At 44.9% G+C, this 11278-nt stretch overlaps 1 protein-coding gene across 1 annotated transcript in view; it reads left to right on the top strand.

Annotated features, from left to right (window-relative positions):
* Positions 1-8935: 8935 nt before the first annotated feature.
* The window catches only part of C1QL3 (complement C1q like 3), a 93855-nt gene continuing 91512 nt past the window's right edge, over positions 8936-11278 (top strand). Inside the window, exon 1 of the mRNA XM_082257311.1 lies at positions 8936-10288. Within this exon, the coding sequence (XP_082113437.1) occupies positions 9695-10288 (594 nt within the window). The 5' untranslated portion in view covers positions 8936-9694. The remainder of the gene's footprint in view (positions 10289-11278) is intronic.

Raw genomic sequence — 11278 nt, 5'->3', positions numbered from 1 at the left:
AAATAATATTTCTTCATAAATTTGGGCTAAATAGTATTGTGCTACATTTCTTTGGTGACAAGGAACAATAGGCTTATATTATTTTTTATATGTGAAGGTTATAGAGTCTACAAACTATATATTTGGAAATTGATCAGTCCTGCTGTACCAACTACCTAATTTGAGGCCCTAAAATGCCAGGACAGTACAAATACCCCTAAAAGGAACTCTTTTTATATGGTAGACAGTCCAAGATATTTAGTAAGAGAGATGGTGAGTTTTTAGTCATTTTTTTGTCACAATTTTTTGGAAAATAAAGAAATTAAATACTTTTTTTTTCACAAAGTTGTCCTTTTTACAAGTTATTTCTTACAGACAGCATAGGCATACTTAGAATTACACCCCCAAAACACATTCCATTACTCCCTTTGAGTATGGGCATACTGCATGTGTGGAATTTTTTCACAGCATAGATGAACAGAGGAGCCCTAAATCCAAGGAGCACCTTTGGGCTTTCAAGGAGCATAAATTGCCCACTTCAAGACTAGGCCTTTTCTGGCACTTTTTGTATACAATCAGTATTTTTTGAAACCCCCAAACATTACATTTTTTTTTAAAAAGCAGAGGCCCTAAAGAATAAATTGGTGGGTTTTGCAATTTTTTATGTTACGCTGTATTTGCGCAGCTGTTTTTTAAAGGCATTTAAAAAAAAAAAGTACACTTTTTTTTATTTGAATGCAAAAAACACAATACATAACCCAGTTTTTTGGTAAAATATAAAGGAGAATATTATGCCCAGTAAACAGATACCAAACATGTAATGCTTTAAAATTGTGCACGCCGGTGCAGTGGTGACAAATGGCGTAAATTTTACTATTCTTAGGCAACGCTTTAAAAGACTTTACATGTTACCACTTTAGATTTAGGTCTAGTGCTAAAATTACTTTCCATGATCTGACATTTGCGGCGATACCTCACATGTGTGGGACAATCGCTGTGTGTGTACGTGAGGGACTAACACGTGCATTCCCTTTTGCGCACGAGCATGGGGGGATGGGGGCACTTAAAAAAAAATGTATTTATTCATTTTTATTTTTATACTGTTGCTTTAAAAAAAAAAAAATGATCACTGTTATTGCTATCAGAAGGAATGTGCATATCCCTTGTGACAGCAAAAGGCATGTGACAGGTACTATTTATGGGGAGATCTCGGGTCTAGAAGATGATTCCTCTGCCCTTAAAAGAATTTGATCCCACAAAGATCGGTGAGATCAAATGCTTTTAAGGACAGAGGAATGATCTTACAGACCCGAGATCTTCCCATAAAGAGTACCTGTCACATGCCTATTGCTGTCACACGGGATGTGCACATTCCTTTTGATAGCAATAACAGTGATTAAACAGTGATTAAAAATGTTTTTAAAGCAACAGTGTACATAAATAAAAATAAAATAAAAAGCATTGCAATGCAAATGCTTTTGATTTATAAAATTGGCAGCGTTTACATTCGGGTAAACCGGAAGTGATGTAAGGTCATTGCTTTCGGGTTACTACATCATAGTGCCGAACAAAACTGATCCGGTCTTTGTTTTGCTCTGTGATCAGCTGGCGGAAGCCCCGGCTGGTTGATTGGGACTCCCGGTGGGATGGGAGACCCCTGGTAAAGCCACAAAAGGCACGTCCCCTCATGCTGCTTGTAAAAGAGATCCGGCAGCTAGTTAGCGGCTAGGATTGCTTTTAAAAGAGAGACGACTGTCGGCTCTAAATAAAATTATATGGAGTATGACTGGTATACCACCTGAAGTCCAGTGATGTACCAGGTATGTGACTGGTTGGCAAGTGGTTAGACATCTAATTTCCTGACTACCTATATGATTTCTTATGTCCTTTTAAGTGTTTGTAAAGGCAGAAGATAAAAGCCTTCTGTGTGCAGCAGCCCCCTTAGCCCCTTTAATTCTTACCTGAGCTCCATCTCAATCCAGCGATGTTGCAGGACAGACTCAGCTGTCCATGACTCTCCCTCCTCATTGGCTAAGACAGCAGTTGAGCGCCATTGGCTCCCACTGCTGTCAATCAAAGTCAATGAGCCAATGAGGAGAGAAAGGGGGCATGGCTGGACCACGGCTCTGTGTCTGAATGGACACAGAGAGCAGTTGCTCGGCTCAGGTGCCCCTATAGCAAGCTGCTTTCTGTGGGGGCACTCGGCAGGAGGGAGGGGCCAGGAGTACCAAAGAGGGACCCGAAAAAAGGGAGGATCTGGGCTGCTCTGTGCAAAACCAACTGCATAGAGCAGCTAAGTATGACATGTTGGTTATTTTTAACAGAAAAAAAACTGAGGCTTAACAATCACTTCAAGTGCCAGGACAGGTAAAACACTCAAAAAATGACCACAGTTTGGAGAGTAAACACCCCAAGGTATTGTTTAGGAGGCATGGTGAGTCTTTGCAGGAGTTCGTTTTTTTGCCAAAGGTTCTTTTTTTTCTTTACAGTAAGCCGTCAATTTAATAAGATATTTCTCACACATCATAGACATACATAGAATCACACTCTGCGACTCCTCCTGAGTATGGGGATACCACATGTGTGAGACGTTTTTAAAACCAATTCTGAACCGGATGGATTTGCCCCCTTAATGACCAGGCCACATTTTGCGATTCGGCACTGCGTTACTTTAACGCAGGGGCGTAACTACAGGGGTTGCAGGGGTTGCAATCGCTACCGGGCCCCATGCTCCAGGGGGCCCGGTAGCAAACCAGTGGGTGAACTTCCAGGATCGCAAAGGTCACACTTTGCGACCGGACCCTGGCATTGCACCACTGTGGGGAGGCCCCAAGATTGCAGGAAGGGGGCCCACAAGATTGCAGGAAGGGGGCCCACTGCAGAACTTGTGAAAGAATCCTGCTGCGGGACCGTAATAAAAGGCCATGCAACAAGTGTAAAGAGCCCCAGGATTAGTGGGAAGAGCCCTGGGCTTGAAGGTAAGGGCCCCAGCCAGGGGTCTGGGGGGCCCTTCATGGTTTCTTGCATCAGGGCCCTGAAGGTTCTAGTTACGCCTCTGCTTTAACGGACAATTGCGTGGTCGTGCGTTGCTGTACCCAAATAAAATTGTCCTTTATTTCCCACAAATAGAGCTTTCTTTTGGTGGTATTTGATCACCTGTGCGATTTTTATTATTTGCGCTATAAACAAAAAAAAGATACAATTCTGAAAAAAAAAACTATATTTTTCACATTCTGTTATATAACATTACCAAAAAAAAAATTTAAAAATCTAAATTTTTTAAGATTTTAGGCCAATTTGTTTTCTGCTACATATTTTTGGTAAAATAAAATTGCAATAAGCGTATTTTGATTGGTTTGCGCAAACGTCATCGCGTCTACTAACCACGGGAAAGATTTACATAATTTTTATTGTTTTTTTTTTTTTTACTAGTAATGGCGACGATCTGCGATTTTTTGCAGGACTGCGACATTGCGGCTGACAGATGGGACCCCTAACTGACATTTTTTACACTTTTGGGGGGACCAGTGACATTACTACAGTAATCAGTGCTAAAAATATGCACTGTTACTGTAATAATGACACTGGCAGAGAAGGGGTTAACACTATGGGTGATCAAAGGGTTATATATATACCTAGGGGCGTGTTTCTAACTGTGGGGGGGGGGGGGTCTGGCTTGTGGAATGACCATAGAGATATGCGATCCTATATAGAAGGATCACAGGAGCTCTGTGATCATTCCAGGGAGTAGAATGGGTGGCTGTGTTTACAACAGCTGACCGTTCTTCTCTCTCGGCGGGGAACGATCGCGGGTGTCAGGCGGCAATCGGAGCTTCTCCTAGCTACCTGTGCGAGATGGACGTATACCTACGGGGGTTCGCGCAGGAGAGGCTGCCTGCCACATTATAACTGCGGCGGGCAGTCGTAAAGTGGTTAAAGCAGTTACAAACAGCTGCACGTTTTTTTTTTTTCTTACCTGCAAGGCAAAGGCATAGTGTGCTAGTATGCTTCGCATACTAGCACATTATGGGAAGCGTACCTGAAAACGATGCCTTGTGGCTATGCAATGTCATCCATCACTCCAGTGCATGCCAGCGGGAACCACCGGTCACGGCACAGGGCTCTGAAGAAATTGGCCCAGGTGGCGGCTCCTTCAGAGCGCATGCGCCAGTGATGTCACCAGCTGTATATACAGTATATATCTCCGGTGTACGTTTCAGAGATATTTACACTACCTATAGGTAAGATTTAATATAGGCTTAGCTATAGGTAAAATTTAAGGATGGAAGTTTACTTCTTCTTTAATGTTTGGACTAAGTATGTACCAGACATGTCTTGTGTATTATACAAATCAACCTGCACTATATAGAAGGCAATGCACTGTAATGGTTGCCTCTGTATTAGTGGTCGGGGGGATTTAGCTTGGTGTAAGTGTTAGCTCTGTGAGTTTTTGATACGAGGCGGCTGCCTCGGAGTCAGAGGGACCTGACTCATTTTGGTGTGGGGTGGGTGTAGCACCCTACAGGTAGGTGCTAGGTAAATGTATAGTGGGCCTTTTCTGCCTAACAGCAGGGCTGGGATTTGTTTAGTTAGGGTGTCATGGCTTCCAGATGTGCCTGCTGAAAGGGGGAAGTCTCCCCACTGGCTCCTGTGAGAGGCTTCTCATAGGGCAGTGGAGGAAGCCCAATCAGGGGACACATCCAAACTTGTAACTACCCCAGAAGGCAGATTATGCTGCAAAGGATTCTGGGAGTGGGTATAAGTTTGGGGGAAGTGCATGACACGGTGTCTTTGGCGGGAGCAGAGTCCCAGGAAGGAGAGTGCGGCTGTATCTCCTCCTGTCTGTGGAAGTGGATGTCTCGGGGTGTTGCCTGGGAGTCCAGAGAGTGCTGAGTTGAGCGGAGGGGATCCGGTGTGCCGAGAGCCTGCAGAGAGAGAGAGGGGTCCAGTCCCAGGAAAGCCTACACAGGTCGTGAGTACTGAGGATTGCCCCTGGGGGTCTGTCTGAAGTCAGAGGGGACCACTCCGGAGGAGGTTCTGGGATCCAGTGTCAGCTAGCTGAAAGGGGGTACCTAGGTTGAGGACCCTGAAGTTACAGAGGGGGTACATAGTCAGTGAACCCCAAAGAGTTAAAGGTTAAAGGGGACACCTGCAGTTGGGCCCTGAATTGTACAGAGTGTCAGTTGAGAGTTGCAGCTTTACAGAAATCTACAATGTACTACCTCAAGCCAATGCAAGGCAGGAGGGGAGTACTCACTGACTTTGCACTACAGCAGTGTCAGTAGTTCTACAATTTACAGTCCTGGGTCTTCTTGACTTAAAGTCGAGGATCCAGCACTTCTATCAAACTGCAGTGAGTTCTTAGTGTTAGTGAGCTTTGGCTGGCGTCGGCTGGCATCAAGGAAGTGCCAACGGGCATTTTTGCTGGATCAAGTCCCAAGTGTATTTAGTTAAGCCAAAGGAGTATCCCACTTATTCCCTTCTCCCATCCCTTAAATACAATAAAAACCATAAAACCAAGATGCCGGAGTCATCCATGTCTCAGTTCTCACACCCAGGGCCGCAGCTTACATGGGCTGGAGAGGTAACCGGTAACAATGGCAGACCCACATCAGGCCCAATGCCTGGAAAACCCGCTACATATATATATATATATATATATATATATATATATATATATATATATATATATATATACATATATATATATATATACATATATATATATATATATATATATATACATACAGTATCTCACAAAAGTGAGTACACCCCTCACATTTTGGTAAATATTTTATTATATCTTTTCATGTGACAACACGGAAGAAATTACACTTTTGTACAATGTAAAGTAGTGAGTGTACAGCTTGGATAACAGTGTAAATGTGCTGTCCCCTCAAAATAACTCAACTCTATAGTGACACTATCACCATATTAATGTATTTATTCATAACAGGTACTTACATAGCGATGTCAATTTTACATATATATAGTACATTCACATCAATCCCTGCCCTCAAGGAGTTTACAATCTAAAGTCCATAACTCACAATCTTACTTACACATACTAGGGACAATTTAGACAGGAACCAATTAACCTACCAGCATGTCTTTGGAGTGTGGGAGGAAACCCACGCAGGCACAGGGAGAACATGCAAACTCCATGCAGGTAGTATCATATGTGTCCTCTCTGTCCTGTTGTCTGGCAAACAGCAGGTAAGCATAGCATCATTTTTTATTTCAAGCCAAATAATTGTATCTTTTACTATCACTTTAAGGATTGGTAAGCTGCAATATATTACATCCTTGTTTTTGGATTTATTGCCACTTAAAGGGTTAGTTAAAAAAAAAAATAATAATAAAAAGGAGACCTTACACTCCTATGCAGCCAGTGTAGAAGTCTACGGATTTGAGATCCCTGTCCCTTTTTCCTGCAGCACATCTGGGACGGATCAGAGTGATGCTCTGTGGCAGCACTGACCAATCAGAATCACTCTGATCCATCCCAGAAGCTCTGCAGAATGAAGAAGAGGAGCAGGGATTTAAAATCCTTGGACCCCCTACACGGGTGGCACCGGTTTTGACAGCTCATCACTCAGAGAGGTAAGTACTACAGGGATCAGGGTGGTGCGAAGGGTGTACAGCAGGGGTCTCCAAACTTTCTAAATAAAGGGCAAGTTTATTGTCCTTCAATTTTAGGGGGGCCGGACTGTTGCCAGTGAGAGTAGAAAATGTCCTGATGTCAGTGGGAGTATACAGTGCCCCATCATTGGTATTAGTGGGAGGAATAGTGCCACATCATTGGTATTAGTGGGAGGAATAGTGCCACATCATTGGTATTAGTGGGAGGAATAGTGCCACATCATTGGTATTAGGGGGAGGCATAGTGCCCCATCATTGGTATATAGGGGGAGGCATAGTGCCCCATCATTGGTATTAGTGGGAGGAATAGTGCCACATCATTGGTATTAGTGGGAGGAATAGTGCCCCATCATTGGTATTAGGGGAGGCATAGTGCCCCATCATTGGTATTAGTTGGAGGAATAGTGCCCCATCATTGGCATTAGGGAAAGGAATAGTGCCACATCATTGGTATTAGTGGGAGGATTAGTGCCACATTATTGGGGGGGAATAGTGCCACATCATTGGTATTAGGGGGAGGAATAGTGCCACATCATTGGTATTAGCGGGAGGATTAGTGCCACATCATTGGTGGGAATAGTGCCACATCATTGGTATTAGGGGAGGATTAGTGCCCCATCATTGGTATTAGGGAGAGGAATAGTGCCACATCCTCGGTATTAGCGAGAGGATTAGTGCCACATCATTGGTGGGAATAATGCCACATCATTGGTATTAGCGGGATAAATAGTGCCCCATCATTGGCATTAGGGAAGGAATAGTGCCACATCATCGGTATCAGCAGGAGGATTAGTGCCACATCATTGGTGGGAATAGTGCCACATCATTGGTATTAGGGGGAGGAATAATGCCCTATCATTGGTATTAGGGGGAGGAACAGTGCCACATCATTGATATCAATGAGAGGAAAAGTGCCCCATCGTTGGTATCAATGAGAGGAATAGTGCCTTATCATTGGTGTCAATGGGAGTTATAGCACCCCATCAATGGTAACAATGGGAAGAATAGTGCCTCATCATTTGTGTCAGTGGGAGTAATAGTGCCCCATTGTTGGTGTCAATGGGAGGAATAGTGCCCCTTCGTTGGTATCAGTGGGGGGGGGGGGGATAGTGCCCCATCGTTGCTATCAGTGAGAGGAATAGTGCCCCATTGTTAATTTTAAGGGGAGTACTAGTGCCCCATCGTTGGTATCAATGGGAGGAATAGTGCCCCTTCGTTGGTATCAGTGGGAGAAATAGTGCCCCATCGTTGGTATCAGTGAGAGGAATAGTGCCCCATTGTTAATTTTAAGGGGAGTACTAGTGCCCCATCGTTGGTATCAATGGGAGGAATAGTGCCCCTTCGTTGATATCAGTGGGAGAAATAGTGCCCCATTGTTGGTGTCAATGGGAGGAATAGTGCCCCTTCGTTGGTATCAGTGGGGGGGGGGGGATAGTGCCCCATCGTTGCTATCAGTGAGAGGAATAGTGCCCCATTGTTAATTTTAAGGGGAGTACTAGTGCCCCATCGTTGGTATCAATGGGAGGAATAGTGCCCCTTCTTTGGTATCAGTGGGAGAAATAGTGCCCCATCGTTGGTATCAGTGAGAGGAATAGTGCCCCATTGTTAATTTTAAGGGGAGGACTAGTGCCCAATCGTTGGTATCAATAGGAGGAATAGTGCCCCATTGTTGGTATCAGTGTGAGGAATAGTACCCCATCATTGGTATCAGTGTGAGGAATAGTACCCCATCATTGGTGTCAATGGGAAGAATAGTGCCCTGTTGTCAGTGTCAGTGACAGGAACTATGTCCTACTGTTGCTTAACAGTGGGGGTAATAATGTCCCAAGGGCTGGAAAAAAGTAAGCACACCCCCCACATCCGCCCCCAGACTGCAGTTTGGAGAACACTTGTGTACAGTATTAGTTCAACAACTTTTCATTTTTTCTTAAAAGGTGAACTAACCCTTTAAGGATTGGTAAACTGTAATATATTGCATTTGTTTCTTGGGTTGAATACCACTTTAAGGAAGGGTAATCTGCTAATCTGCAATATATTACATCTTTCTGGTTTTCTTTCTGGGGAGGGGGGGGGGGGGGATTAATGCAATGTAGGTTTTTTCTTTTGCCTTTTCGAAAATCCAGTTTGTAAGTCATCACCTGCAGTATTCCAGAAGCCCCTTTCCCAGAACATGAATGATGCAGCTGGATGTGACAAGGGATGGCTATGAAAGGAAGAGATCCCTATGGATTGGAGTCGGGTGTTTGATCTACAGGTGATGACTCTACTCCAGAATCTTGTTCATTGAGCTGCATGTGAAGGAGAGGATTACAGGGCAGTCCTATGCATCGCTGCCAGGCATTCATATGTTTAATAGTAGAGAGGGCGAGGGAGATAGAGAGAAGCTGATGAAGTGAGGAATCCTCTGCCAGCACCACCCTCCCCATCAATCATCTGGACCCCTTGAAGCACAGAGTAGCTGCGGTCACCTCCTCAGGAGAAGAGGAGAAAGAACAGCAGGAAAGTTCATTTCAACTGGAAGAGTGTGCAAATAAAATAAAAAAAAGGAAAAAAAAAAAAAAAAGTCGATGCCAATGAAGAGGAGTGGAAGGATGCTGGGAGGCGCTGAGCTGTGAGGCTACACGTGGGTTCAGGTTCTTGGAGGTGGGAGAGGGATCTCCAGCATTGTCTTTGATGCTTAAGGAATGAGAGATCGCTGAGCAGAGAAGAAGAATTAGACCACCTGGAGAGGAAAGAGACTGCCTCCCATCCAAGAGCGGCAGAGACCACCCCAAGGGAGAGACCACAAAGTTGGACAAGAGAGACCGGGAGCCACCAGGCTAGAGTCAAATCCCGAGGAGGTCCTGCAGCAGAGGCTTCAGCACCTTGGCCAGCTCCGGAGCTCCGGCCATAGAGCGGCTCGGGCGGCTTCTTCTTCAGGAGGAGCCCCAAGTCTTTGGCTTCCCCCCCGTTCGCTGGTGGTGTCCAGAAAGGCTTCAAGATTTCGTCGAAAAGCAGGCAGGAGGAACGGCCAGCTCTGAGCCGGCTGGTGGCCAGGAAGAGGCTGGTGGCAGCCGGCGCCCTGGGGGTGGTCATGGTCCTCCTGCTGGTCATCCTCATCCCGGTTCTGGTCAACTCAGCCGGGACTTCAGCCCACTACGAGATGCTGGGCACCTGCCGCATGGTCTGCGACCCCTATGGGACCAAACCCCCCAGCACTGCCACCGCGGAGACTGTGCGGGACCACAGCCTTCTCCAGTCCCTACCTACATTCATCCAAGGAGCCAAAGGGGAACCTGGCCGGCCAGGGAAGGCTGGGCCAAGGGGACCACCGGGGGAGCCGGGACCTCCGGGACCTATGGGGCCACCGGGTGATAAAGGGGAGCCGGGAAGACCGGGGCTGCCGGGGCCACCGGGAACTCCCGGCTTAAATGCCGCCGGTGCCATCAGCGCTGCCACCTATACCACCGTGCCCAAGATCGCCTTCTATGCCGGCCTCAAGAGGCAGCATGAGGGCTACGAGCTGCTCAAGTTCGATGATGTGGTCACCAACCTGGGCAATCACTACGACCCGACCACCGGCAAGTTCACCTGCTCCATCCCTGGCATTTACTTCTTCACCTACCATGTCCTAATGAGGGGGGGAGATGGCACCAGCATGTGGGCTGATCTCTGTAAGAACAACCAGGTAAGACCAAAATCCACAAATAAGGAGATCTATTAGGCGCTATTTAATGAGCTATCTTTTCATTTTTCTCTTTCTTTCTTTCTTTCTTTCTTTCTTTCTTTCTTTCTTTCTTTCTTTCTTTCTTTCTTTCTTTCTTTCTTTCTCTATTTCTTTGCTTCCTCTCTTTCTTTCCTTCCTTCCTTCCTTCTCTCTTTCTTTCTTACATTCTTTCTTCCTCTCTTTCTTTCCTTCCTTCCTTTCTTTCTTTCTTTCTTTCTTTCTTTCTTTCTTTCTTTCTTTCTTTCTTTCTTTCTTTCTTTCTTTCTTTTTCTTTCTTTTTCTTTCTTTCTTTCTTTCTTTCTTTCTTTCTTTCTTTCTTTCTTTCTTTCTTTCTTTCTTTCTTTCTTTCTTTCCTTCCTCTCTTTCTTTCCTTCCTTCCTTCTCTCTTACCTTATTTCTTCCTCTCTTTCTTTCCTTCCTTCCTCTCTTTCTTTCCTTCCTTCCTTCTCTCTTTCTTTCTTTCTTTCCTTCCTTCCTTCCTTACATCCTTCCCTCTTTCTTTCTTTCTTTCTTTCTTTCTTTCTTTCTTTCTTTCTTTCTTTCTTTCTTTCTTTCTTTCTTTCTTTCTTTCTTTCTTTCTTTCTTTCTTTCTTTCTCTATAAGGCCTCATCATGCACACTGCAGCTAATAAACTTAAGTTTTTGTGAGTTTTGGCGTTTTTTTTTTTTTTTTAACAGCCCTTAAACTCCCCTCTATGTTATCCAATGTGTCCATACACACATGGACGTTTTTTGAAGTTTATTAGCAGGGGAGTTTATGGGATGTTGTCTTCACATTGGTGCGATGCATGTAACCCTGCAAATCCACTGCAGGTTCCCGCCTCGCACCTAACTCGCAGGCAGTTCACACTGCCATATGGGAACTGCTGGGAGTGTCAATACAAAGTTTTTAACACCCCCAGATTAGTTTGGAATTGGATCGCATATGTGTGAACACCCATGCGATCTGATT

This window comes from Pelophylax lessonae (assembly GCF_965119305.1).
Source record: "Pelophylax lessonae genome assembly, chromosome: 5".
NCBI classification, from domain to species: domain Eukaryota; kingdom Metazoa; phylum Chordata; class Amphibia; order Anura; family Ranidae; genus Pelophylax; species Pelophylax lessonae.
Note: the sequence above shows the minus strand (reverse complement) of the source record. Positions and strands in the feature narration are given on the sequence as shown.